Source organism: Trachemys scripta, chromosome 14 (assembly GCF_013100865.1).
Source record: "Trachemys scripta elegans isolate TJP31775 chromosome 14, CAS_Tse_1.0, whole genome shotgun sequence".
NCBI lineage: Eukaryota > Metazoa > Chordata > Testudines > Emydidae > Trachemys > Trachemys scripta.
The window spans coordinates 22,937,393-22,962,523 of record NC_048311.1 but is presented as its reverse complement, the minus strand read 5'-3'; the positions used below and the strand labels follow the sequence as shown (position 1 = coordinate 22,962,523).

The 25,131-nt window shown below is 39.4% G+C and overlaps 1 protein-coding gene across 10 annotated transcripts in view; it reads left to right on the top strand.

Moving 5' to 3' along the window:
* The window catches only part of SPAG9 (sperm associated antigen 9), a 105,468-nt gene that overhangs the window by 54,717 nt on the left and 25,620 nt on the right, over positions 1–25,131 (top strand). For 6 of the 10 annotated variants that reach the window (XM_034788971.1, XM_034788974.1, XM_034788970.1 and 3 more), the window contains 14 exons: positions 5,453–5,663; positions 6,446–6,545; positions 8,940–9,061; positions 11,014–11,025; positions 12,893–12,950; positions 14,483–14,635; positions 14,721–14,772; positions 15,231–15,361; positions 18,640–18,696; positions 19,832–20,005; positions 22,112–22,241; positions 22,748–22,840; positions 23,239–23,406; positions 24,379–24,550. In XM_034788971.1, coding sequence (XP_034644862.1) covers positions 5,453–5,663; positions 6,446–6,545; positions 8,940–9,061; positions 11,014–11,025; positions 12,893–12,950; positions 14,483–14,635; positions 14,721–14,772; positions 15,231–15,361; positions 18,640–18,696; positions 19,832–20,005; positions 22,112–22,241; positions 22,748–22,840; positions 23,239–23,406; positions 24,379–24,550 — 1,633 coding nt within the window. The remainder of the gene's footprint in view (positions 1–5,452; positions 5,664–6,445; positions 6,546–8,939; positions 9,062–11,013; positions 11,026–12,892; positions 12,951–14,482; positions 14,636–14,720; positions 14,773–15,230; positions 15,362–18,639; positions 18,697–19,831; positions 20,006–22,111; positions 22,242–22,747; positions 22,841–23,238; positions 23,407–24,378; positions 24,551–25,131) is intronic. The other 4 variants (XM_034788975.1, XM_034788973.1, XM_034788979.1 and 1 more) reach the window with 1 other exon arrangement.

The following is a 25,131-nucleotide window of genomic DNA, read 5'->3' as shown; positions in this document are numbered from 1 at the left end:
AGGACACTGTGGATCAGGTCAGATTTTTGCTGCTGGCTGGGGGACAGCCGTAAGCAGAGGCAGGTTAAAGGAAAGCTTTATAAAAAGGTTGTTATAGGGTCAGCTCAGTAGAGGATGTTCTCCCTTTGCAGTAGTCTAGAGGTTCTGGATTAGGAGTGGGGAAACAGAACTCCCTCTTAAACTGCTGGCTGCTGGAAGGTAGGAAGGCTTCAGATTTCACACTTACTAAATGGAGGCCATAAAGGATGGAGCCTCTGAGCAGGATCCAAGGAGAGCACCCTAGTAGGAGCACAAAGCACAAGCTGGTGGGGAGGTTGGCTTCCTAGCTGGATGTTGCCCCTAGACAATGAGGCCCTTCGTCTAATTAAATGATCTAATTTAGACTTCTGGTTATTGGGGTGCAGTAAACTTTTCAAGCCCTATGTATGAAGGGATGGATGATTGGCAAGGCTGGGTGTGGTGTGTTTCTGTGGGTGATGGTTGGATCTTAATTTATCCCTTCACTCTCTCTGGCACCAAAGTCCACATTTTTGGAGGAGCGGAAGGGAAATGGGATGGAAAATAAAGGAGACACAACAGAAAGCAGTGTTGGGAAAGCAAAAGGGATATATGCGGGAGAGAATTAGAAATAACATGTGGCAAATGCAGGAGCAGGTTTAGGCTTTAGTAAGGAGCTGAGGAAGTGGGAGTGAAGGAAATACGGTAAAATAAAATAGAGAGGCATAGTAAGTTACATACAGAATATATTCTGTTCCTGTTTAATGTGTACTACAGATAAATGCAGAATATCTTATCAAATACATAATTGTTTATTCCTTGGAATTGCGGATGAGCGAGGAGGGATTGGGTTTCAGAACATGGCAGTACAGGTATATTTCACCTTGAATAGTGGTTTTGGTCCCCAGGCTACTAAATGCTGGATAATTTTTAAGCCTGGTTACTCATGTGAAAAACTCTGTATTCAGGGGGTCTGCTGTTCTGAAGGCTGTGTAACCATTCTGGTTCTTGAATATTTTTCTCAAGAGTCGAGTTTAAAGGATGAGAGGGAGCCCAGAGTAATATTGACACAGATGCCAAATAAAACATGAACATTTCATAAGTAAGATGAGGTGTGTGGGGGAGAGGTGTGTTGCCTTCATGTTTGAGATGTATTGAGTTAGACTAATCTAGATGCACACCTGAAGGTGTACAACTGAAAGTCTATTTATTACACAGTACCCATAATTTGTGTTTGAAAGACTAAAAAGATTGAATGAGCAGCGTCCAGGTGGAGGCCCTAAGCCCAAATACCTGAGAGCCCAAGGGTCCTCAGTATGAAAACTCCTGTATACACTTCAGTATGTGAATATTTACAATAGTCCAATCTAAACTGAGGCTAAAACTGCTTGCTTGAGCAGGTTCATGAAACAAACGTGTGACAGGAACAAACAAGATAGTGTGTTAAAACTATTTTCTAGACTAGTTAAGGATCTAGAAAGCACCTTTTAAACATAGTGGACAGACAAACTATTAATTTGAACCCATTCAGGGTTAGTCATTATGTACATGTGACACAGTAGACCTCCAGCTATACCACTTGGTTCCAATTCAGCCGTAACAAAGTTAAAATGACAAATTTAAAAAGGAAATTTTTAACACAACACGGTCTTTGGAACTCATTGCCACAAGAAATGGTGGCAAAGAACAATTAAACATATGGTTATTGAAACTATCTAATTATTTTAGATACTTAAATATTATAGGGATATTGATCTTCCTGCTTCAGGACACAAGCTAGTCACTGACTGCCTGGAGTTAAGAGGAAATATTTTCCCGGTGTGTGATACTGCATTAATTGCCCATCATGGAGAACTTGTCTTCCTCTGAAGTATTTGGTACTGGCAACAGTGCGAGATGGAATACTAGAATAGATTTGACCATTTGTCTAATTTGGTACAATGTGGCAATTATCTTTCTGGATCCCAGTGATTGTTTCATAAAAAACTGGGAAGATCAGTTGTGATAGAGAGGCACACCTGACATGGAAGATGGCAGCCTTGTGGAGTTAATTATTTTAAATTCAGTGTTAATTACTTTTTTCAAAGCCATCTCCATATTTATATCAAAATTGTGTGGTTCAGCTTCAGAAATATCACTAGGGTTTACCTTTAGGTGATGTCTTCAGGGGTGATGGGGATAGTAGGTACTTTATATTATTATAATTCTCAGGGAACATATGCATAGATACATAGGTATGAAAGTATATATTTTAAACATATTCAGTGCAATCCCCCTCACACCATTTGTAGCCCACTTTTCTTAGATTGTCATCTTTTTTTACCAGAGACTGTTTTCATACGTATTGTTACAGTGCTTAGCAAAATGGAGCCCCAATCCTGATCAGGGCTTTTTGGTGCAGCTGTAATAAAAATCTGTAAGCATAAGAAGATCTGGATTCATAGTTTAACTACTAGCTGGTGTGAACCAAAATGTACTTGAAAAGAAAGGGGAGGTTGTTGATCACCTAGTTAACTTTTTGGAGACTACAAAGAAAGTTGAGTCCACATCTGAAGGAAAATCAAACATTTCAGCAGTCTGAATACACAAAGGGTTTTCAGTTACACTTGAAGTATCACCTCTTATTTTGTATATATTACACTTTTTTGTGAAATGACCTTATTTCTATTACATATAACTTTTTTAATTTTGAGTAATTCTGCATATAAATAGTCAATATATTAAACCAGTTTTCCTCTTCAGCTTGTTACTTCATATATTGTAGCAACAACAGAATAAATGTCGGAACACTCTAATAGTAATGTTGTATTTCAGCAGTAAATTCACATGCCGTCAATTACTCTGAATTACTAAAGTGAATTGGATTGGCATACCAAACAATGGATGACGTTACAGGAAGTATTTGTACAGAAAATTAAATGGCGAAGGGAAGAATGCTCAGGATTTTTGAGATTACAACCCTGTTTGTTGGTTTGCATTAAAGCCTCCTCACCATCCCGCCTCCATCCCTCCCAAGGTCTTTTTTTTTTTTTTTTTTTTTCCCAAAATGCAGTTACATGTTCTGCTTACTATCCTATTTGGCTTTCTGTTTTGTAATTAGTGAGTAAGAGATTAAACAAAACAAAAAAACACCAGTTTAAATTTCCTATACATGTACAATGCCCATCTACTTTTTAGAGGCTATACAAATTTTTTTTGAAGATTATGTGCAGTCTGTATAATATAATGTTCAAAAACTAGTAACATTTTCCTCTGTTTTTGTAATTTCCCTTAAGTAGGTAAACTGGGTAAGTGACATATATTGAGCACTGCCTAGATTCTGGTATCATTAAAAAATACTGTATCTGAAGTGTGTAATATTTTGTTTTTCAAAAGTGCCGCTTTGTTTGATTGTCTTCCTCACCCTCAGTTCCCTCAGCAGTAAAATTCCCTTGTAAGCTGCAGTATTCACATTGTTTAGCTTCTCCCTATTTTAATAATTTAAAAATCTCATCTTGCAAAAAATTCTCAACGTGAATATGAAGATTGAAATCCTAATTAAACTTCCTTTGTGTGTTAAAAATGGGTAATGCTGCATATCCAATTACATATGCCAATTTTTTATTTGCTTTTTAATTAAATTATTTAATATAATCAAATTCAGTTTCTCCTCAATGTGATCCTTTGTGCGTCACAAAATGTAAACTGTTTCAACCTTGACTTTGTTTTTGGTGTCTTGATTTAAAAGCATTTCCAAGATCAAATCTGTGTTGTGCTTTTAGGCATATTTCCTGATACTTAAATAGCTTGCTTGCAGCTATTTGATTCTTTCAGGTTTGTTTCAGAAGGCCTTGGAAAGGTTAAACTGTAATCTCTAAGGCCAGGTCTACACTAACCCCCTAATTCGAACTAAGGTACGCAACTTCAGCTACGTGAATAACGTAGCTGAAGTTTGAAGTACCTTAGTTCGAACTTACCTCTGTCCACACGCGGCAGGCAGGCTCCCCCGTCGACTCCGCGGTACTCCTCTCGTCTAGCTGGAGTACCGCAGTCGACGGTGAGCACTTCCGGGTTCGACTTCTCGTCCAGACAAGACGCAGTAAGTCGAACCCAGAAGTTCGATCGCTCACCGCCGAACTACCGGGTAAGTTTAGACCTACCCTAAGTCAATCTCAGGATGGTTAATCTTTATAGTCACTGTAAAAAGCCTTAGAAGTGTCATGTTCGGCTCTTGCTGTATCAGTGCTAAACTGCCCCAAGGTCCCTTTTGGCACTGTTTGGAGAAGTTAATTGCAACCCTCTTTGACTAAGTACCTCATTCTTGCCTCTCTCAGGTTAGAGGTTTGGTTTATGCCTTGGACAAAAACCTAGCAAATATTCCCAATTCAAGTTGTCACAAAGTTCCCCATAGCTTGAATAAAAGCAAATATTCTTGGCCTAATATAGAAAATATGATATAAAGCAAGTTGGCTAAATGAAGTGCCTCATCTCTGGCTACAGATCCTAGGTACAAGATATTGTTGTAGAAAACTGAACACTTAGTCTGTTTGGTGACTCGACTCAGTCTGGGTGCCTGTCTATCTGTTCAGAATCTGTATGTCTAGCAGGCAGTCTCCAAAGAGTGTCTGTCCTGAAAATTATAGGGAAATCATCAGGGGAATGATAGTGTATACTAGTGATGGATAACCTTACCATTGTTGTGTAGAGCTGCTCTGGACAGGGAGGTCCATAAGTGCTAGTTATTCTTAGCACTGGTAGAGCTGCACTGGAGTTGTAACAGTGGGAGGTTTCCGCGAAGTTCTGTGTAGACAAGGCTTCAACATGTCTTTTCATTAGGGGAAGTCCTATAACGAAGTAGTCCTTTTTACTCTGCTAGGTAGGATTTAGCCACCCTAGTACACCACTATGTGGGGATTTAATTGGTAAATGAAAATGCGATAATAGAAATGATTGATTCCATGCAACCAACTTGATCAGATAAGTTTTCATATCAAACTGATTTCCGTTCCTTAGACATATTAATATTATTTTTTCATCTGTCTTAATGTTCTCAGAGAACAGTAGTGTAAATTAGGGTGTTATCTTTTTTTTTTATGCTTTTTCTTGAAGTGGTACACCCAGTTTGTTGCCTAAGGAGGCTCAAATAAAGTTCCATTCATACTGCTGATAGTCTTGGGTACCTTTTGGAGACACTTTCTTGACCTTGCAAGCAAAGTTGTTTTTAGCATTCTACTTATTAAAGCATACATACCATAAACCTAAATATTAAAATCATGGAGATGTATCTAATGGTTCCAATTCATATGAGAGTCGGCATATTCTACCACATCTAAATTACTGCTTTAACTTGAATGGAATTAACCTAGTGAGGACAGGAAATAAGTTAATGCACTCATGCTTTTTCTTCATTTGGAATCCTTCATGTTTAAACGAATGCCTGTGACAATTGTGTAAACAATAAAACTTTCAATTTTAGGATGAACTTTCTGATGTTAGTCAAGGAGGCTCAAAATCTACTACCCCAGCATCAACAGCTGCTTCAGATGTGCCTGGGTTATCTGCTGAAACTCCCCTGAAAGAGGATAATGAAGGGCTTGCAAAGAGTGCAGATACACTGAAGAAGAAATCAGATGTAAGCAAGCACATTGAAGTGCAGGTAGCTCAAGAAACAAGAACTGTGTCCATCGGTAAGCTGCTGTAACAGTTCAGCGTTCAGTTTGCTAGATACGCAATTCAGTTCAATGCAATGCAATACAAAGTCAGTCACTGGTGCCTGGAGGGAAAAATGTGTGTTCATACTTTTGGGAGTGGAGTACTGGTGATGTTGAAATGAGGATCACTATTTACCTCTTGATCTGTTCACACCTTATTTTCCATGGAATGTGAAGTATATCTATGTATTAATTACATTCCGGGGTTATTTAAAAAAACTAGAAGGATTAAATGAGCTAATACCATCTCCCTTCATGATTTTCCCTTACAATATATTTTGACTGCTTTTAAATATTTGAGGTAATGGGTCTTCCACCACTTTCTTTAGGAGACTATTGCGTGGTCTAAGGCCTTGTCTTTACAATATAAATTTTTACCTATTGCTAATGAGAGTTGTAGCTGAACCAGTGCTCAACCTGTTTTAGCAGCAAGCAGAGCCAAGTAGTGTGTATTTGTCACCATTTCAGAAAGAACCTGAAATCCGGGCATTGTAAAATTGAATTTAAAATTAAAGTTAAATAGAATTGGTTCATTAGTCCTATTTTAATGAATGACATCATTTTTTAAACTTGTGAGGCCGGTATAGAATTACCACTATATGAACTCAAATTCTGTACAATTCAGAGGCTTTGCCACAATAATATATGAAATTTGTCAGGAGGACCCCTGCATGTGACTCTCTTTAAGCCAATAGTGTACAGAGCTTTTCTTAAATGTGGTTAATGGATATATATTACTTCCCCACCTTCACCCCCAGGTGCTAATGAAAATGAAGAAAAATCTGAAGTTCAGGCAATCATCGAGTCTACGCCAGAGCTGGATATGGATAAAGACCTCAGTGGATATAAAGGTTCAAGGTAAATTTCATACTGTGACTTGAGTACACAGATTAGGATTTCAAAAGGTACTGCAGTTACTCATTTTGAACTTGCATGACTTGTTTGGAATTTTAACCGATTGAGAGCACATGTTGCGTACTGAGTTCCCATGACCTGTTTTTCTTCCCTGAAGAATTCTTATAACAGCAAGTTTTGTTTTTATTGTTACATTTGCAGTACAAATGTACAAGATACTGTATATTGTGATGGACTCAGGACAGCTAAATGGAGTTTTCCTATTCCCAGCTAAGAGTATGTGCAAAAGAGGGCTCTTCCCTTTTTAAGAGAAGGGCTCAGGATACTGACTCATTCCAAGTTGGATTCTTGTGTTTTTCACTCACCCCTTTAAAATCCTGTCTATCCCCTTATGTTGCAGTATCATCACAGCATTTATCCTCTAGAGTTATAAGAATGGTCATACTGGGTCAGATCAATGATCCATCTAGTCCAGTAATCCTGTCAGACAGTGGCCCGTGTCAGATGCGTCAAAGGGAATAAATAGAACAAGGCAATCTTGAGTGATCCATCCCCTGTTGTCCAGTCTCCGCTTCTGGCATTTGGAGATTAAAAAAACACTGCTCTAGGTGTCCGTAAAAGTTCAGGTCGCGACCCAGTACCGGGTCACAGCATGTAAGGCACTGGGCTGCCTTCGTCAGCACCCAGGGACCCTAGCGGCTCTGGTCAGCACTGCCGACCGGGCCATTAAAAGTCCCGTCAGTGGTGTTGCCCAGCTAAGGCAGGCTAAGGCCTATCTGTTCCGACACCGCACTGTGCTCTGGAAGCGGCCAGCAGCGGGTCCGACTTCTAGGCAGTGGGGCCACAGGGCTCCACATGCTGCCCCCACCCTGAGCACTGGCTCCGCATTGGGAACCGGCCAGTGGGAGCTGGGGGAAGCGGTGCCTGTGGATGAGAGCCGCGCGCCTCCGCCTATGAGCCAGACCTGCTGCTGGCCGCTTCTGGGGCACAGCGCGGTCTGCCTGGACAGGCAGGAAGCTGCCTTAGCACCCCCACTGTGCTGCTGACTGGGAGCTGCCGGAGGTAAGTCTGTGCCCCAATTTCCTGGCCCAGCCCTGAGCCCCCCCCAAACTTGGAGCCCCTCCTGCACCCCAAACCCCTCATCCCTGGCCCCACCCCAGAGCCTGCACCCCCACCCCAGAGCCCTGCCCCCCTCCTCCACCCCTGCCCCAGCCCTGAGCCCCCCAAACCCCTCATCCCCAGCTCAGTTGGGTTGCGGGCATCAACAATTTTATTCAACTGGGTCCCCGGGAAAAAAGTTGGAAAACCACTGACCTAGAGGATGGGGTAGTGTCTAATGTCATTCAGAGCTTTCTGCTGAAGATGTTAGCAAATTCAGATGCACTCCACACTCGCATTACTGGCAGCACACTCCTGTTTTTGAGAACTTAGTCCCTTGCTGTATGAGAGGATGGAGGGTAAAAATTTCGAGAGCATGTTAAGCCCCATTGCAAGTGAGTGGGCACTTAGGAGCCCAAGTGCTTCAGTCACTTTTGAAAATGACAATGAGGGCTTGTGGATATGGAGATGTGCTGCACAGCAAGGCAGGGTGTGAATGTATAGTGCGCTAGTCTGTTGTGTATTAAGTCTTTTAGTGTGGATCCTGCTATTATGCGCTAAAAGTTCCGTAGTGTGCTTACTTCAGAGTACTAAGTCGGTGTGGACAAGCTCTTAATCTCGTAAGCCACTTGGTACCATCTGCTGAGGTTGCTCTGTCGCTGCTGTCATCTCTCTTCTTGCAACTTGGCCCTCTAGCCAGGTCAGGCTTTAGTCCACCCTAACCCTAGCCCAAGGTAATAATCTCCAGCCCAGCTATGGTCTAGTGACCTTACAGCAGGTCTTCTGTCTGTCTCTGGGCTCCATGGTTCTTACATCCCTTATCTCTGGGGGTTTCACACTACCTTCCTTGGTGTCTGGTAGGGGAATGCAGGCCCTCTTTTACTCTTGGTTGTAGTCCAGGGACCCTGTACCTGGCAGCCAAGGTCTACTTCCTCAGACTCCTTGCTGCCTCCCTGGGCTGCTTTCTGGGGGATAGAAAAGGCAGGGAGTGACTGCAGACTCTTATCACTGCAGCCCATTTCTCTCCTAGGTGCTGCTATGTATATTAATGGGCCTCTCTGGCTCACATTAGCCCCTTCAGGGCCTGTGTGGGGTACACTCCTCCAACATAGGTACTTAAGAAATGTCCAGCAAGGTTTTCAGTTCATTTCTATGTTAATGAATGAGCTATAAGCCAAACCATAGAGCAGCCATCTAAAAATCACATTTTTCCTTTGCTGTACAACTGTGTGAAATGTTTGAATGATAGTTGGTTCCATTTTCTGACTTTTTTAAAAAAATTTCAATTCTGTTGCTTAGCACGCCTACCAAAGGTATAGAGAACAAAGCATTTGATCGTAATACAGAATCTCTCTTCGAAGAGCTGTCTTCTGCTGGCTCTGGCCTAATTGGAGATGTGGATGAAGGAGCAGATTTATTGGGTAAGACAAGTTAGCTGAAGAAATTATTATTATGCTTGTGTTTTTATAGAATATTTCTGGTAATTGCAGCTCCCTTTAAATATATTTCCTGAAATATACACCAAGATTCATTGTATTAAGTTTCTATTTCAGTGGCCTTGAAAGGCTCCATTTTCCTGTACTGATAAATGAAACCATCTCACAGTTCAGTGTGAATTTTCTGTGGTAGAGCACACTACTTTAAAATTCAGCAAATTCATCAGTTCTTTAAAGTGCTTGGTATTTGAATTGCTCTGTATATGGTATGACACAGGAATGTGTCTAGTGCCTCGTATATTAGGATGTTTCCTACAAAGCAATTTTTTCTCAGTTTTGGACAATCAAATTAACATTGCTTAAAACCTTTTGGGTAACAAATTGGGCCTCACCGTGCTTTTTATATTGCTCATATTTGGAATTTTGCCTATGAGGGAGATTGTATATTGCTGTTGCATTGTGAAACAAGTTGGTTGTGTTTGAGAACCAAACAATTTAGAAACACTTAAGCATCCCCGAGTGTTTAACAAAAAGCAACAACTCAGTAATATGTGCCATGAAACTTTTGCTGTAGCAAAACTGAGCCATATTTCAGCATCCACGCTTTATTTCATCGAACAGATGGCAGTAGACATTAGAGAACATATCTTAGGGCTTGTCTTAACTACCGCGCTAAATCGGCACTGCTGCAGTGCGTCTGGTGAAGACACATTATGGCGACGGGAGAGTGCTCCCTTGTCAACATAATTACTCCCGGTCAACGAGAGGCGGAAGCTATGTCAGCGGCAGAATGTCTCCTGCCAACGTAGCGTGGTGTAGACCGTTTTAAGTCTATGTAAGTTACGTCGCTCGGGGGAGGGGGGGATTGTTTTTTCATAGCCCTGAACAATGTAAATTACATTGACTTAAGCAGTAGTGTAGACGAGCCCTTAGAAGCAGCTGATTTTTGAGTCTGAAAATGGGCTGTGTAGAAAGCATAAAGAGCAGTTTGACTCTCTGAAGTGTGGTGTAGAATTTGCAGGGACCAAACATGTATTTTTGAATAGTCTAAATTTCTAGTGATTCACATTGTGCATTTTCTGAGAATTTCTTGTTTAGTGGGGAAAACTGGATAGAGTTGCACTGGAACTGATTTTATTTTAAATAGGCAACAGCAATGCAAGTTGTACCTATTAGCTGCCATTGTCCCTAGTCTGGAAAGACCACCACTAGGGGAGAAAATTAGTTCTGTTCTTTTCCTCATACTCTGGACTTCCTTGCTGAGACCACAAGCAACGATGGTAACTGTTGTGGTGGTTTTTTATGTGGTCATCTCTTCCTAGTTTTGGTAGGCATCCATAACTCACTTTACATGTCCTCATACACTGGTAATTTTTAGTTGCTACTGACATTCTGCATTCAAAAATGGGTTCTTGAGATCAAGTTTCATAGCCTATTAACAGCAACTTTTAGTGCCTACTCCTACATAGTAGATCTTTCAAAATAGTTATTTAAACCTAGAAGACTTTTTTCCCCATATTGGGCACCCCATTTTCCTTGGGCAAAAATGAACACCCTTTTCAGTCTTCCCATTATTTAGGCAAAGTTTATTTTGTTACTTCTGTTTAGAGAGCAATTCTTTTACTAAGTCTGTTCCTATAATATATGTAATTAAGCTTTTCATGTGTTATGTGGAAATATGTGTTGACTTACTAACTTTTTTTATGATCATATTGATTTTCATTTATGTAGCATTACAGCACATGGATATTTTTGTCTCAGACACGTACATTTTCCTAACTTGCATCACACACTAGCCACATCTATTTACAATGTATTGAGTGTGGTTTTTAGTGGATTATTCCATTCTAAATTAATATTAGCATTGAGTTTCTAGTTCTATAAAACCTAGTTAATTGGGATTCTCTAATCTGTTTTCTCTTGGGCTGCATACCCAGGGGAATATTCTGGTGTGTATGCTTTTAAATACTTTGAAAACTATTGCTTCTACAGTTAGGCGTTTTTGTCTGCTGCTTTCATATACAACATTATCCGCATTGTTTCTGCTTGGAAACATTTTTTTGCCCTTGCGTCCTTTTGGCTTTCCAGCTGTGTGTTATCCACATTTTGACAATGTAGGGATCCCAACAGTTGTTTGCATTTAGTTCAAATCATCCTAGGTATGCTTGTAAAATAGCTTTTCATATATAATTCAGTTTTTTAAAAAAAAAGCAAAGCTATTCTTCAAACAAGCAAAACCTCCTGATGCTGGCAAACCTCAGTTTTCTACAGCTGTTGGCAAAGTGAGAAGAGCTGTGATAAAATAACTTGTATATTGTTAAGGTAACTTACTACTTTCAATCTAAAGTCCAGTGAGCTCTATAAGAGACCTGATGTTTCTCTTTTTTAGGGGAATATGATACATTAATCATTCACAAGATTAAACAAATTTCATCTTCATGCCTATTTTAAATGTTACTTTTTACTATTAAGATTTGTTCATTTTTAATAAAAAAAATTTCCTTATCAAATATTTTGGAAGATATTACTGTGTTTAGGGAACTTGTTAAAACCAGATGTGCACACTGTTCTTACAATGAGGGTAATTCTTTAAGATTTTTTTAATTTGCTGTGTAATGCTAACCTCTAATTGGCATAATTGCTCCTATTATCAGTGTGTACATAATGCTGGGCTTGGTTGTCTTGAAAATAATCTGCTGAACAAGACTTACAACTATTGCTGTTTCATTATACATTTTAAAAACTAAAACAGAACTTAAAATTCTACAGTAGATTCTATTTAAAATATTCTTTAAGCATGCAGACAGTAATTTATAGGAACTTCATAGAAATATTAATGAACCTTATGGATGCATAAAACAATTGAAAGCATTTAAACTCAAAACTTGGAATTTTTTTCAGAATCGAATATTTCATCTAAATTTTGCATTGATTGGTTTAGCACTTGTTCCAAATACCATGCTTCTAAATCGTGTCACAGAAGTGAAGATTACCTTTTAATCCATTATAAAGCTTTGTGTATGCTTGGCTAACTCATTTGGTGATACTCATTTATTTTACTGTATGTCTTGCATATCAGTCTGCTTCAAATCATAGAACATTTCATATTTTCTGTGCTGGCTTTTCTTTAATTCACTCTTACAGCTTACAAATCTCTTGATTTGTTATTGCTTTTCGTTCATACTACTCCTTACATTAAATGTTTCTTGTTCTTGTTTTTGCTGTACATGGAATGCATGGGCTTTAAAGACCGTAATTTCTTTGGTAAGGTACCATCTGCTTTGGGGAGATCTTCAAGGCTTTCACGCTATCTCTGAGCGTTCTTGTTCAGCATGTCCTGTGTGTATTAAAAATGGCGCATTTTGAACATAAAATATACTCTATAACCTCTTTTGTAGAACGCTTCATTGAATTTGTGCATTGTAAATGGTTAAATTTTTTTGTCCATTAATGGCGGAGATGTTCTATTTGACCTAGTAGTACTTCAACCTTTCCCTAAAACTTGCAATTCATTTTGGGGGGGAAAACCAGCAGAGAGACTTTATTGGTCATTAGCCAGAGCTGTTTTCTGGCATCACCTGGGGAAGGATGAAAGCAAAGCTAAGTAGAGAAGGAAGGGACAGAAAACTTTAGATATTTGCTCAGTGGGAGTATTTACATTGCTTCTGTGAAGTGCTTCTATATTCATCTTGTTAGGCAGATAAAGGCAAAATGTAGATTAACCATATTTAAATAAAATATTTGAATTTGATTTCTCTGTTGTAAAAATATTCATTCTTTTTTCTGAAATTTATTCACTTACTCTGTCTTGGAAAGGAATGGGCCGTGAAGTTGAAAATCTTATTCTGGAGAACACCCAGCTATTAGAGACCAAGTAAGTGTCAAACTGTAGCTTTTAATTAGGGAGTGCTTCCTGCTACTCCCTCTGCTCTCACTCTTTTTATCATTTTCCAAAATGGACCATGCCATAAAGGATCACTGACAAATGGTGACATTTTTACGTTAGCATTAAGTGGTATTTTTAGTATTCAGAGCTACCCGCAACTGTGTACTATGTCTGGTTTTTTGAATGAAGCACGGTGTATTTGATTTTTGTCTAAAATGTCACTTCAATGTACCAGTTATATTTTTTTCTTGGTAGACTTGTATTGCACTCTGCCAGTGTCCTCCATTCCTGTTAGTATGCAGAGTGTTAAAATGATACAAAAACTTTAATTAGAGAGTAATAAATCTTGTCATTTTAGTAATCTACTAGCTTCCAAGAGCAAACCAAGAACAGTGTGCAGTGCCAACTGTCTAATCCCTGAAAACCAAACACCTCTGCCCCCGAGGCGCCCCCCCCAGTCACTCAGTCTCCATCCCCACCCCCATTGCTTGCTCCCCCATTCCCTGGGACTTCCCTGCTGCCTACAGAGCTGGGCTAGGAGAAGCTGACATGGAGCCTGCCTGCCTGTCCAATCAGGGTGCACCAGGGCATGGAGGGGGGTGGGGGAGCAAGGGGCTAGGAAGGTGAAATCGGGGCAGACGGGGTCCCCAGACCAAGGGGATGGGAAGGGGAAATTGGGGCACAGCAGGGCGGGGGGACGGATAGGTCACCCCTGCCCTCCATGCATAGTGCTGGTACGTACTTTAGAGTCCAGTCCGTCAGGCGGGGGGGCGGAAAGAGCTAAGCAGAGCTGCTCCTCCAGGCCCCAGGAGCAGCTGCTGCTCTTCCCGCACCCTGGTGGCAGAGGCCAGTTACTGCCAGTCTCAGTTAAACTGAATATCTGGCAACCCTACTTTGTAGGTTTTCTTGGCAGAGTATATGTGGATTTGCTGCTGATCTTTCTTTTAGGAATTTTCAGAGCTATGCCTGTGTAAATGCTTTTTAAAAAATATTTTAGCCTTAGGAACCTGGCCAGTCTGTTTTCTAGTACAATAGCAGGACCCTATAACTTCTGTTATATACATATCTGTAGTATACAATAGTACCACTGGGCCACTGTAATTTCCATTTCAAGCATGATTGTAGTCAAGGATTTTTATTTTTCTGCCTGTTTTGACAAGCTGATGAAAATGTATTCCAGTTCAGAATTGAAACCAACTATAGGAATTTATTTGCTATTTAGATTACTTGAATTTGAACTTTAATTTCATTTGGATATGTTTATTTCCAGGTTTTTAGCAGCTTTAGAGAGAAGATGGTGACACTTGAAGTCACCTGTTTACAACACAGTGGTGGTGGTGCATGTCATGGTCTTTTTAAGCTTGTTTTAGAAAGTGCCAACTTCTAGTTGCTGCATACAACACTAACTTAGAAATCTCTGAATAGAATCGGAGCTAAATTATGCTAGTGTTACAAAGCTATGTGCTGTTAGGTTTCAATGGAGTTGTTATAAAAATGTATTCCAAATGTTTGTTGTTTAGAAATGCGCTGAATGTGGTAAAGAATGATTTGATAGCAAAACTGGATGAACTGACCTGTGAGAAGGATGTACTGCATGGAGAACTAGAAGCTGTAAAACAAGCCAAGCAGAAGCTTGAAGAGAAGAACAAGGAATTAGAAGAAGAGCTTAGAAAGTGAGTGTTTAGTACTGTCCTCATGAAAGTTTAGAAACATCTGCTAAAGATTCTCTTAGTTATCTCATCTTTTTTTTTTCTTTAGAGCTCGTGCAGAAGCAGAGGAAGCAAGACAAAAAGCGAAAGAGGATGATGATGTAGGTATATATTTAACACTAAGTTTGTGTCATACCCTTTTCTAATATTCCATCATATTGTTTTAATTCTATGAAACTTACATGGCTTAATCAAGATATAAACTATTTTCCATGTGGGAAAGAGATGAAAAGTTCAGGGAAACAAAATGTTAGTTTATTTAGACTAACCTGCTCTAATCCTTTCCTGCCTCCTGTTCCCTTTAGTGAACTAGTTTTGACTTAGTTTCCATTAGCTATTTATTGATTTCTGGATGGAGTTCAAGGGGTTGTCTTAGGCCTATGAAGCCCAAAATGGTTTGAATCCTGGCTACCCAACGCTTGCCTTGTGCAGTTCAGTGGCATTTGCCTCCAAGGCACTTGAGTTAATTGCCCTATTTTCTAAGCAGAAAGGTGGCCTCTGACTTCATGCCCCTGATATTCCTTTTGTAGTACTATAAGCTTGCTTTCTGTATGTGCAGAGTGATGTTCCCACTGCTCAGAGGAAACGTTTTACACGTGTTGAAATGGCCCGTGTCCTGATGGAAAGAAATCAATATAAAGAGCGGCTGATGGAGCTTCAGGAAGCTGTGCGATGGACTGAAATGATAAGGTAAATGACATAAGATCCTTTGATATTTCTTTTGTATTGTTAGCAGATTGATTTCTGGGGAGCAGTGTAGTTTAGAGGATAGGACACTGGTCGGTAACCAGGAGACCTGGATTCTGTTATCAGATTTGCCACTGACCTGTGGTGACCTTGGGCAAGTCACTTCCCCTCTCTGGACCTCTGTTTACCCTTTTGCTGTTTCTTATCAAATTAGACCCTGATCCCATAAAGATTTAAGCAAGTATGAAACACACACCATTGAAGCCAAAGGGACTCTGAGCTTGTATTAAGTGCGTCATAATTTTTTTCAGCCTTAGGTTTTTGGGGCAGGAAGAATTCTCTTACTGTGTGTTTGTACTCAAGTCGTCTAAGACAGTCAAACAAACAATAAAATAAAATTGGTCTGTGGCCCAGATGTGATCATTAAATCAGAATTGGTTGGTCAGCTCTAGTAAAAGGTAATTATAACTTTGAAAAGGTGGAAGAATTGTCAAATTTAAGAAATAAAGACTGGAAACAGAACAGTCCTAATCAATTACTGTGTCCTGAATTTCAGCGAAATTACACAGCATTCCTTCTGGATAGTTAAACATGGCTTCTCACCTCCGAACTCAACACAAAGTTCTTCCTTGTACCACTTCTTACAACACTGCCATATATCATCCAATAGTTAATACCACAGTATATTGCCATCTAGTGGTCAGGTGTAATGATTACATCTAACATTTACTTTTCAATTACTGTATTATAACAGAGGGCATATCTACACTACTGATTTAAGTCAACCTGTGTTAGGTCGACTTACAGCTACCGCAGTAATTACTGTGGTGGCTGATGTGCACAGTACCCTCCTTCTGTTGGTGGTGCGCCTCCTCACTAGAAGCACTTCCACTGACTGAAGGGGGCGGGAGGCAGGCATGGGGGCCCAGCTGTCCTTCCCAACTCTCCTCCCCGGCTCTTGCCTCCCTGCTGGGAGCGGGAGCCAGCCACCCGGGCTTCTTTGCTCCCTGAGTGGGGAGCCTCCAGGCAGCAGCCTGGCAGGGAGCCAGCTCTAGCTGCCTGGCTTTCTGGCCAATATCAGGACTCCAGGATGGAGCCCTGAAATTGACAAGACATCCAACAGCTGATGCAAGTAATGCAGTGTCTAGACAGACACTGCCGCCCTATATACACCGACATAAGCCCTACGCCTTTCATGGAGGTAGAGTTATGTCTGTGTAGTAGGGGACTTGCATCGGTGGGACAAGGCTGTAGTGTGTACACTGACATAATTAGGTTGATGTAAGCTGCCTCACTTTGACCTAACTGTGTAGTATCGATCAGGCCTAAGACTCTACTCAACTTGCAATATTCCGGAAATTGCAGATTCCACGGTATTAGGCTTCCACTGCAATTTTGAGAGCAGGAGCCCCATTGTGTGTGAGGCTGACAGTGACAGCCACCCCGGTGCTGAGAGCTGGAGCCCCTGCTGTCCGCTCTGGGCAGCTGCTGTCAGCCCCGGGCCCCCACTCTCAGTCCCTGGTGGCCGACAGCGGAAAATTTGCGGAAAAATAGACTTTATTCCTGCAAATAATAAGGTCCATTATTACTTTTCTGCAATTTTCCATGGCTTGATCGCAACTCAGCTGCAATTTTTTGACAATCCTTCTGCAATTCAAGTAGGGCTTTAATTATAACATATTAGATACGTGAGCCATTTTGACTCCAAAACTTGGTGGGAAAACAGCATTTTCTCAGGTAGAGGTGGCTCATTTTTCCATGGCTACTCTTGTAATGGAATTCTGCTCCCTCTCTCTCTTCTTCCTTCTCATACCAGTAGTTGGCTTGCTTCAGGAAAAAATCATTTTGTCACCAGCTAATTCCTAAGCACTAAATTGGACTATGACAGGTAAGTTAAAAACCAACTGCAAGATTTTGTTAAAAAGGTAGGGATTAAAAGTGGAAATCTAAAATTAAAAAGGAAGCCCAAGAAAAAACATTGCAGTAAAAAAAATCAAAAAACCAAGTTGTTGCATTTCACCTGGGTGCTTTCTTTATATACATCGTAAGCTCTTTGCCCCACAAAGTCTTGTCTCTTAAATATGTGCAGAGCACCCATCGCTCTTTTGAACTCTCTGTATGTTCTCTCTCCATCACTTCCCTTCTCTCCCTTTGCTTCCTCACATCCACTGATATGTGCACAAAATTGATTTAAGCACCTTTCTCTCAATTTCCTGTTAAGGAATCTTTTACAAGTGACAGTGAAACCCCATTTATCTGATCTGGTTGGGACCGGGGCCAGATTGGATAATCAAGAATTTGGATAATCAGGAGAATGGGCAAAGAGCTTTCTATCCATTATTTTAAGATATGGAGTTGCTTTTAAACTAGCTGGCCTCTCCTGGAAAAGCATTAAAACATACCCCCCTTCTTATCTGCTTAACAGAATATAGACTCCTAGTTCTTGCAAACAATATTTTGTTCATGTATTAACAAGAAAAGACGTGTACAGATTGTTAAAAAACTCACGTATTGATCATTTTTACACTTTTTACTCTTTAATCCTGAACATTATAGTGTTTCTCAACCTTTTTGTTGCAGTTGTCCCAGGCCCCACAACCAGAGTGCTCCCACAAAGCTAAATTATATGCTTCAGCCCCCCACGGGCTATCAGTCCTGGGCAGCGGGGCTGAAGGGTCAGTTTCCCAGATTTCTCTGTGCGCGCTAGTGGTTTGGTTAATACAGAAAGGCGGATAATGGAGGTTCGGATAAGTGGGGTTCTACTCTAATTGATAAAGTACAATGTTCTATATTGATTTCTGGTGCTGAAAGTGAACATTAATTGTTGGTCTTCTCTAAAGACGTTTTGAGAATTATCATCCCAAAATCTTTAAAACTAGTGGTGGGGTGGGGGGGAGGTTTTTTTTTTTTTTTTTAATAAAACCCCAAACCTGAAAGTTTCCCTTTGCGAAAGGTTGCTTGGAGCAGTATCCACTGCTGTTACTGTGACTTACAGAATAACACTATAAATAAAACTGGTATCTAAGACTAGGGAAGTAAGAATGGAGGGTGCTTACTAACTTACTGGAAGGAGAGCACTCTTCAATTGCAGCTGAGTTTAAATGATAAAACTAGTCTCTGACTTGAAGAGACATGTATGCAGGTATTGGCACCTTCAACTTCTGTCTCCATGGCTCAAGGCAGCGCCTTATACTTAAATACCCAAAGTTGTGTGTATTCCCACACACTTTACCTTTTGTATTATTGCTTATTTAGTAAACTTAGTATTCCCTTTTCTTTAGAGCGTCAAGAGAAAATCCAGCCATGCAAGAAAAGAAGAGATCAAGCATTTGGCAGTTGTAAGTACTGAAATACAGGCAGATGCTGCGAAAAACACCAAGTAGTTGGTATTAATGCTTTTTGTATGTCAGTTAATTATTTTGTTCTTGGGATAAAGATGTTTAAAGTGCTTCTCTTTTAGATACCTAGCGTGCCAACTCGGTAAGGCTGTTCTCAAAGACAAAATGTGTCATAAGCTGTATCCTATAGTGAATGTTTGTGCATTTACTGGAGTTAGATGCTAATGTGCTTCAAAGTAATGGTACAGTATTTTTGATCAGAAGATGAACCAGGTTCTGAATACACTGATTCTGAGCATTTTTGTAAATTTCTTTAATGATAAAAATTTTTTTTGAATGTTTGTGGTTTGCATATAATTTCAACACTTTTTTTATTTCCCCCTGAAATAATGTTTACTGATTGTCTGTTTATTCTTTAAATAAATTAAACGTCAAAACTAAAAAAGGGAGATAAATGTTGAAATCCCCATAATTTTTTTAATTTAATTTAATTTTATTTTATTTTTTGTATTAATGGCTTAACTGGTAATAGTTCACCTCTGGTCTGGAAGGTTTGTAGGTTCACTGGGCTAGAGGGTTTACATGGATAGAGGGTTGTGGAGTACAGTGTAGTGTAGAGGATTTGGGCTTACGTGCAGTTCCTCACCATGGAGCTAACGCACTCTTTAAGACTTCTCTTCAATGAAGAACATAAGCTACCTTTTGCCCATTTTGTGGTGGATGTTCAAGGGAAACTTAAGATCCAGTTTTCCTTTAAAGGAAGAGGATGGGATAATACCACTGTTTGAATTAACATGCCTTCTCTTATTAACATAGGTTCACATTATGGCTGTGTGTAAGCTGTTGCTAAGCACATAATAGCCGCTGGGTTTGGTTCCACTCCCTTCCAACCACTGTAATACATTGATTTGAGCAGTGTAGTGTACACAATGCTCTATGTACAAAATAGGGTGACCAGATGTCCCAATATTATCAGCACTGTCCTGATATTAGGGGCTTTGTCTTATATAGGCGACCTACTACCCCTTCTTCCCTCCTGGTCTTTATTTTTCACACTTATCTGGTCACCCTAGTACAAAAAGAGATCAGTTTTGTTGGATGCATACAGACTTATCACACTTCTTTTATCCTTCAGTTTCAGCAGGCTGTTCAGTTCATCAAGCAATACTGCTAAGAAACCAGAACCACCTGTTAATCTTAAGTATAATGCTCCAACTTCACATATTACTCCATCAGTCAAGAAAAGAAGCAGCACCTTATCTCAGTTACCTAGTGACAAATCTAAAGCCTTTGACTTCCTCAGTGAAGAGTAAGATACATTTTTATTTTTCCATTGTAACTTATACTAATTAGCTAATTTGTTCATTAATAAAAAATCTTTACCTGTATATTTATTATAGTTTATCAAGTGACCCATAAAGACAGACAGGATAAAAATCAATTGTATTACTTGCAGTTGACTGTTCACATTATGTCAAATTATTTTTCTTAGTGAACATGTCAGAGAAGTTACTCATGAAATCAGGATTATGAAAATTGTAGTGCGTAGTGATGGCTGCATGTAAGAGATGGCATGGGTGACATTGCTATTTTCAAGTGTTGCTCCCTCAAAAAATTACCTCTAGGCACTGGAGAAATAGTTAGCTCTCAGAAGAATGTTTTAAGTACAGTAGAACCTCTGATTTATGAACCCCAGAGTTACAAACTGACATCTCATGACATATCTCATAGGTATGCAATCAGGCAGCAGCAGAGACCAAAAAGAAGCAAATAAAGTACAGTACTGTTAATCGTAAACTACTAAAAGGAATGTTTTTAATTTTTTTGATAAGATAAGGAAACTGTTTCTGTGCTTTCATTCAAATTAAGATGGTTAAAAGCAGCATTTTTCCTCTGCCTAGTAATATTTCAAAGCTGTATTAAATCAATGTTTAGTTGTAAGCCTTTGAAAGAACCATAACATTTTGTTCAGTTATGAACATTTCAGAGTTATGAAGAACCTCCATTCCTGAGGTGTTCGTAACTCTGAGGGTCTACTATATGAGCATCATATGACTTTCAACAAAACACTGTTCCAACAGTGTTTTTATAATTAATAATATATCTCTACACAAGAAATATTTCATATTTAAGGATTATATAATTAAAAGGAAAAATACGTTTGTGCTAATAAAAAGATCAATGTATTTCATAGTTAGTCTTTCTACTGTAAATTTACAATCTTAGATAACTGAAAATATAAACAAAGCAGTTATATAGTACAGTTTCAGAGACTTGTTTATATAACTGATTTATTCTGGTAATATCCATGCATAAGGAGGTTTTAAGATAAACAAAGCATGTAAAATATTTGATAAACCTAGGACATTAAAAAAGGAATCTCTGCATTGTTTAAAAAAAATCCAGTTTTAGTACCCATCACAGTATATATAGTGATTATAACTAGCACAATCATAAAACAGAGTCAAAATTAGAGAGCAGAACAAGAACTTATATCGGTGTTTATATAATTCATGCCAGTAAAGCGTTCATTTTTCATCAAATGAAATGATTTAAGTAAGTGTTGGTATGAATTTTGTGCCATAAGCTGGGAATGAGTGACGGGGGATGGATCACTTGATGATTGCCTGTTCATGCCCTCTGGGGCACCTGGCATTGGCCACTGTAAGAAGACTGGATACTGGGCTCGATGGACCATTGGTCTGACCTAGTATAGCCGTTCTTATGGTCACCCTTGCCCTAGCTGCATGCATCTTGCATGTCACAGGGACACTGTCGAGTTGGCTTGTAGCTCATCATCTTTTGCTTTCATTTTTAGTACAAACTCTTTAGCTTCCTTTTCCAAAACTACATGGTAAAAGAACACTTACAACATTTTCATCCGGAAATATTATTTTTATCGACTACTGTTAAAAGTAACCACGAAGGTTACTTTAATTCAAAAGTTTTTTTAAAAAAAATCTATGTACTTGGTGTATTTGACAGCACTGTGTGTGCAGTCATTTTAGTTTGCCTTTCCTCAAGCTCTGCAAAAGGGTGATTACCAGTAAAAGCAGTGGGAAAGCTAAATCTCAGGAGGCAGGTCACAGAGGGAAAAATGGGGAGAGGCGGTAGAGTGGGCCTGACTAGATGATGTCATAGAATCATAGAACTGTAGGGCTGGAAGGAAGCTCAAGAGGTCATCTAGTTCATACCCCTGCACTGAGGCAGGTTTAAATAGAAGTATACCATCCTTGGCTCAGACTAACAAATGTAGCATTTTTCTTTTACTGTAATAAATATCTCTGAAAATAGTTTGGATTATGTTTACCCTCAGTAGTTTAGGGGGCAACTTCTGCTATGGCATACCTACACATTAAAAGAACTTATTAGGAGAACAGATGAATTTGGAAAAAAATATCCATTTTCCCTCTAGATCTGAAGCCAATTTAGCCTCACGCAGAGAACAGAAACGAGAACAATACCGCCAAGTGAAAGCACATGTTCAAAAGGAAGATGGTAGAGTGCAAGCTTTTGGCTGGAGTCTGCCTCAGAAGTACAAACAGGTATTGTGATTATGACTTCTTCTAAGGTATTTAACAATAACCATAAGTAATAGTTACTGGATAAAGTACTAAGGCTCCCTAAAACTGTGGTGTTTGATGCTAGTATATTATAGCTAGTTGTCAGATAGCTTTTTAATAAGTCTGCTTTCTGAATTAGCACCTTGAGAAGGCAGCATTAGTCGTCCAACTGAAGGACAAGGGCTATCTGTAGAAGAAAACTCACTTTTTTTTTTTTTTTTTTAACTTTAGTAAGACTGGAGCATTAATTTGCAGGAAGGCTGTGGTCTCCAAGCTCAGTCCTTTAAAAGAGAATATATCAACTCTATTTAAAAAGGCACTGAAATGTTTTTGCTGTCATCTTTGTTCCTTTGAGTGGTGCTGACCAAACTATGGGCCATGAACCAAACCAACCCTCAGCCTTGGCAAAATATTGTCTTGCGTGCTTGACAGGGTTCACAAACAGTGATGTTTTTTTAGGGGAAAGTGTAATTTTGTTTTCTTTTTAGATAGCAAATGGTGGTCAGGGTGATAACAAGATGAAGAATTTGCCTGTACCGGTCTATCTGAGACCCTTAGATGAAAAGGATACATCTATGAAGGTAGGACTTCTAGAATTATGAAAATTAGAGGAGATAGCCCTTGATGGAGGACAATGAGACATTGAACTGCTAACTTCCTTGATCTGAAACCTAAAATATTGAATGATTTTTCTTATCCGTTTGGTAATAAAGCTGGGCGTCTAAAGCAAATGTGTGATACAGAATGCATACTGCAGCAGAATCACATTTATTCGAGTTTACACGCATGCTCTTTAAACATTGCATTATTAAGAATAATGGACTCATTTTCTCTTCTGCTAGGTGTTCCATAAATCATACTGTAAAAAAATTGTACTCGACTCCTGTTATAGCCTACATAGTTAGTTCCTTTATTACTTTCATAAGCCAAAATAGCCATGTGTTCTGCAAGTGAAATGCTCAAATTCTTCTCTTTCAAGCTTTGGTGTGCTGTAGGGGTGAACTTATCGGGAGGGAAGACAAGAGATGGAGGCTCTGTGGTTGGTGCCAGTGTATTCTACAATGATGTAGCAGGTTCGGATGCAGATGGGAACAAGCACCAAACAGGATCTCAGAGTAGCTTAGATAGACTAGACCAGGAACTCAAGGTAAGATTAGTTCTGTTCTATAATGCTGAATATTTAAGAGCATATTTTATCAACATTACTTTAAATAGTACACCTCTATCCCGATATAACGCTGTCCTGGGGAGCCAAAAAATCTTACCCCGTTATAGGTGAAACTGCGTTATATAGAACTTGCTTTGATCCGCTGGAGTGTGCAGCCCCACCCCCCAGAGCACTGCTTTACCGCATTATATCCAAATTCATGTTATATCGGGTTGCGTTATATCGGGGTAGAGGTGTACTTAAAGCAAGTTTTCTCAGGTAGAATTGAAATGATCCAGACAAAAAACCTGGTGCTTTGTATTGTATCCACCTACTGAAATAAATATTCACGTTTTGTCTGATGTTTACAGGCTCTGAGGTAAATCTAAATAAATAGCTAAGAATTTTTACACAACTGTGTAGTTACTTGATCTAGATACCAGCATTGCCAACTTTCACAATTCTATCATGATTCCACATTTTTTATGTATTTCTTAAAGTTCCAGCTTCTGAACTCAAGAGATTGCATGAAAATCTGTTTTCATTTTAAAAAGTTTCTATCCTGAATGATTGCAAGTAAAACATGAAGACTTCCTCAGAAACTAGAAAGCAAAGAAAAAACTCAACTTATTTTTTAAAATGCTCATGATTTTTAAACTGAATCTCATGATACTTTGGGGCCTGACTCACGATTATTTAACACTTGAATTTGGCAATACTGAGAGTGCGTGCAGGCATGTAAATGTAACTCTTCTTCTGACAACACCAGTCTTAGGTTAGTCACTAGTTCAAACTTATAGTTCTCTGCATAGTTTCATTACTTTTCATTTAGTTTCCTATTCATGTAATAGTATTAAACATATGCCTAGCTGTCCAATATGAGTTTTACATAATATATGGGTATATATCTTTAAAACTGCTGCCACCTGCTCCCTTCTAGTATATTAGTACATCCGCTGTTTGCTCTTGCAGGAGCAGCAGAAGCAGTTGAAACATCAGGAAGAATTATCCAGTCTAGTTTGGATCTGTACTAGCACACACGCTGCTACAAAAGTGATTATTGTTGATGCTAACCAGCCGGGAAACATCCTAGACAATTTTATTGTTTGCAATTCTCACGTTCTTTGTATTGCTAGCATTCCAGGTAAGAGAATCAGCCTATCCTTGGTGCCAGTTGACTTCCCCTGGAGTGGTGTGTTCATCTCAGAAAATTAGAGCCAGAACGTTTTAGAGGTGGCGAACTAAAAGGATACAAGTTCTGTGATTAATCATCATGATAAAAATACACTATAGCTGACAGCATAACAAACAACATAGCTGAGGGGAAACTGGGTTTAATCTTACATTAGGCCTGTGCCACTTTTCTATCGCCTCTGATCCTGGAATTGGCCATTATCATAGAGCAGCCCTTAACCACACCAAGGCAGGAATGTGACTTAATAGGACCAATAATCTGGCCCACTATCTTCCAATACTCCACTTTAGAGGTAAACAGTCTCTTCAGTAGTGGGAGTATTCCACTGATCTCCACATTCAAAGTGTGGTTCTAATTTTATTGTATTTATTGAGCCCATAGAGGTGTATGATATCTTTTACAGGAGACAGAGATCCCTCCCCAAGGAGTCTTACCATTTAGCATTTAACCGAAGATCTAATTAAGAGACAATAGAGTGTGTAGGGAGGGCAAAGAAAAGTAGGTGGATACAACACTTCAGGTGAGGTTGG